A 2185-nucleotide genomic window follows, 5' to 3' on the forward strand; every position below is an offset into this window, starting at 1 on the left:
ACAAACAGCTGGTTTGTTTATCTGCAGCTGTTTGTTGTTCCTGTTTGGCTGTCAAAGTTTTGAAGAGATTTATTTACAAAGTGTATTCAAAATGGAGCCGTCCGTCACTTCCTGTGATTACCTGCTGATGGTGACGTGTTCCTGCCTGCAGTTTGGAGGAGGTTCTGTCATCATCGTTCTCTTCTTACATGTTCCTGCAATTAAAGCTCAAACCGTTAGAACATTCAGGTTCTCATCTCAGCAGCTTCTGTTCAGAACGTGATGCAGACGGACCTGACACCTCCACACCTGCAGGTGCAGCGTCTTCTCAGCTTCTAGGTGCAGTCACTGCAGTAAGGTATCTGCGTGAATGCAGTCGTAGCGTCTAGGCGTCTACGTGGATGCAGTCGTAGCGTCAAGGCGTCTGCATCATTGCAGTCACTGCAGTAAGGCGTCTGCGTGGATGCAGTCGTAACATCAAGGCGTTTGCGTGGATGCAGTCGTAGCATCAAGGTGTCTGCGTGGATGCAGTCGTAGCATCAAGGCGTCTGCGTGGATGCAGTCGTAACATCAGGGTGTCTGCGTGGATGCAGTCGTAGCATCAGGGTGTCTGCGTGGATGCAGTCGTAGCATCAGGGTGTCTGCGTGGATGCAGTCGTCGCATCAGGGTGTCTGCGTGGATGCAGTCGTCGCATCAGGGTGTCTGCGTGGATGCAGTCGTAGCATCAGACGTCTGCATGCTGACATCACCTACATGCTCAGAATACCTCCAAAGCAGCTGCTGATGGTGTGACCTTTGATCTCTGCAGACGCCATGGCTGGAGACGACCACTACCTCCGTGCTTCTAACCAGGTACGCTCGTCTGCAGGCGGGGGACCTGCAGAACAAACCTTCTAAAAACTTAATATTTGGAGCGATCTGGTGTTTTCATGTTTCTGGTTCTGATCCACATGAGGGTGTGTGTGTGTGTGTGTTGGGGGTGATAAAGTTAGTGAGCCTCTCATTTGCTCTGGCGGGCCTGCTTCTGGAGAACCACCAGCTGAACCTTTTGCTGTCTGAAGAGGTTCCAGGGGCCTTCTGGTTACAGTTTTCTGGACTTCAGACGTTCTGAGGGGTCCATGGGCCTGGTACCTCCAGAACCACAACCTTCTGATGGATGTTCTGTGATCCTTCTATGTTGTCTATGATGAAGAACAGTTTCCAGGACCTCCTGGTTCCTCTGCAGCAGATCCAGAGTGATCTGCTGGACCGGTTCTGGACTGTTGGTTCAGGACTCCTTTCTGCAGACCAGAACCTCCGCAGACCATCCTGACATGAGAACTCTGTCTCCAGCAGATGTACGGGAACATGATCATGGACCCGTCCTGGGACTTTACGCATTTCCCTGCAATGCCTCAGTCCACGTCTCTGCAAACGGGTGAGTCCACGTCAAGGGTCAGGCGGGTCGGACCTTCAGAACCACGTCCTCACGCCTCCGGGCAAAAGCAGGAGTGACGAATAAACGGGGATCCTGTCTTTATTTCTGCTCCCGAGAGTCTCAAAACATGACCATAGCAAACGAGAACAAACGTCCTTCATAACCAGAACCGGGCCTCTGGTCAGACCAGACTCCTTTTAGAAAATAAAAGCATGCTTTTCAAAATTTAAAACCATCAAGGTTTTAGCGAGCTGAAGGAGGAGGAATGACTCTGAACCAAATTAGAATACAAAAATTCAGACAGGAACACAAGCTGTGCTGCAGCGGGCAACGTATTCACTCAGCAGGCCGTGGGTTCGAGTCCAGACAGTCCAGAAAAGGTCATCCAGGGTCAAACCCAACCAAGTTCATCGTTCCATCAATTTCTGTTGAAAATCTGCAGCAGTTATAAGACAAAAAGATCAGATAAAACAACAAACAAGTATTAAATTAACTTTTCCTGAAACACAAATAAAAAAGTTTCAACAGAAACGCCACCAGCAGGAAATGAAAACTGTTCCTTTGAAACTGGAGTTCCTATGTCGACGATTTCTGCTTTTCTGGAACAATCATCAAACGAGTCTGCATGTTCGTCTGAGCAGTTCTGCTGCAGCTGATCTGGAGGAACAAAGACGGAGATGAGCTGAAGCAGCAGGTCAGATTTTGGAGAGGAGGAGCAGAGCAGGAGGAGCAGGGCTGGAGGGGCATGGCTGGAGGAGCAGGGCTGGAGGAGCAGGGCTGGAGGAGCA

The 2185-nt window shown here is 50.0% G+C and overlaps 1 protein-coding gene across 1 annotated transcript in view; it reads left to right on the forward strand.

Moving 5' to 3' along the window:
- Nucleotides 1-2185, forward strand: part of nfkb1 (nuclear factor of kappa light polypeptide gene enhancer in B-cells 1) — a gene marked incomplete in the record, with an annotated part of 25646 nt that overhangs the window by 2154 nt on the left and 21307 nt on the right. Inside the window, 2 exon segments of the mRNA XM_036213996.1 lie at nucleotides 789-832; nucleotides 1316-1397. Of these exon segments, the coding sequence (XP_036069889.1) occupies nucleotides 794-832; nucleotides 1316-1397 (121 nt within the window).

The sequence above is a fragment of the Oryzias melastigma genome, linkage group LG10, assembly GCF_002922805.2.
Source record: "Oryzias melastigma strain HK-1 linkage group LG10, ASM292280v2, whole genome shotgun sequence".
In the NCBI taxonomy this organism is placed as follows: Eukaryota; Metazoa; Chordata; class Actinopteri; order Beloniformes; family Adrianichthyidae; genus Oryzias; species Oryzias melastigma.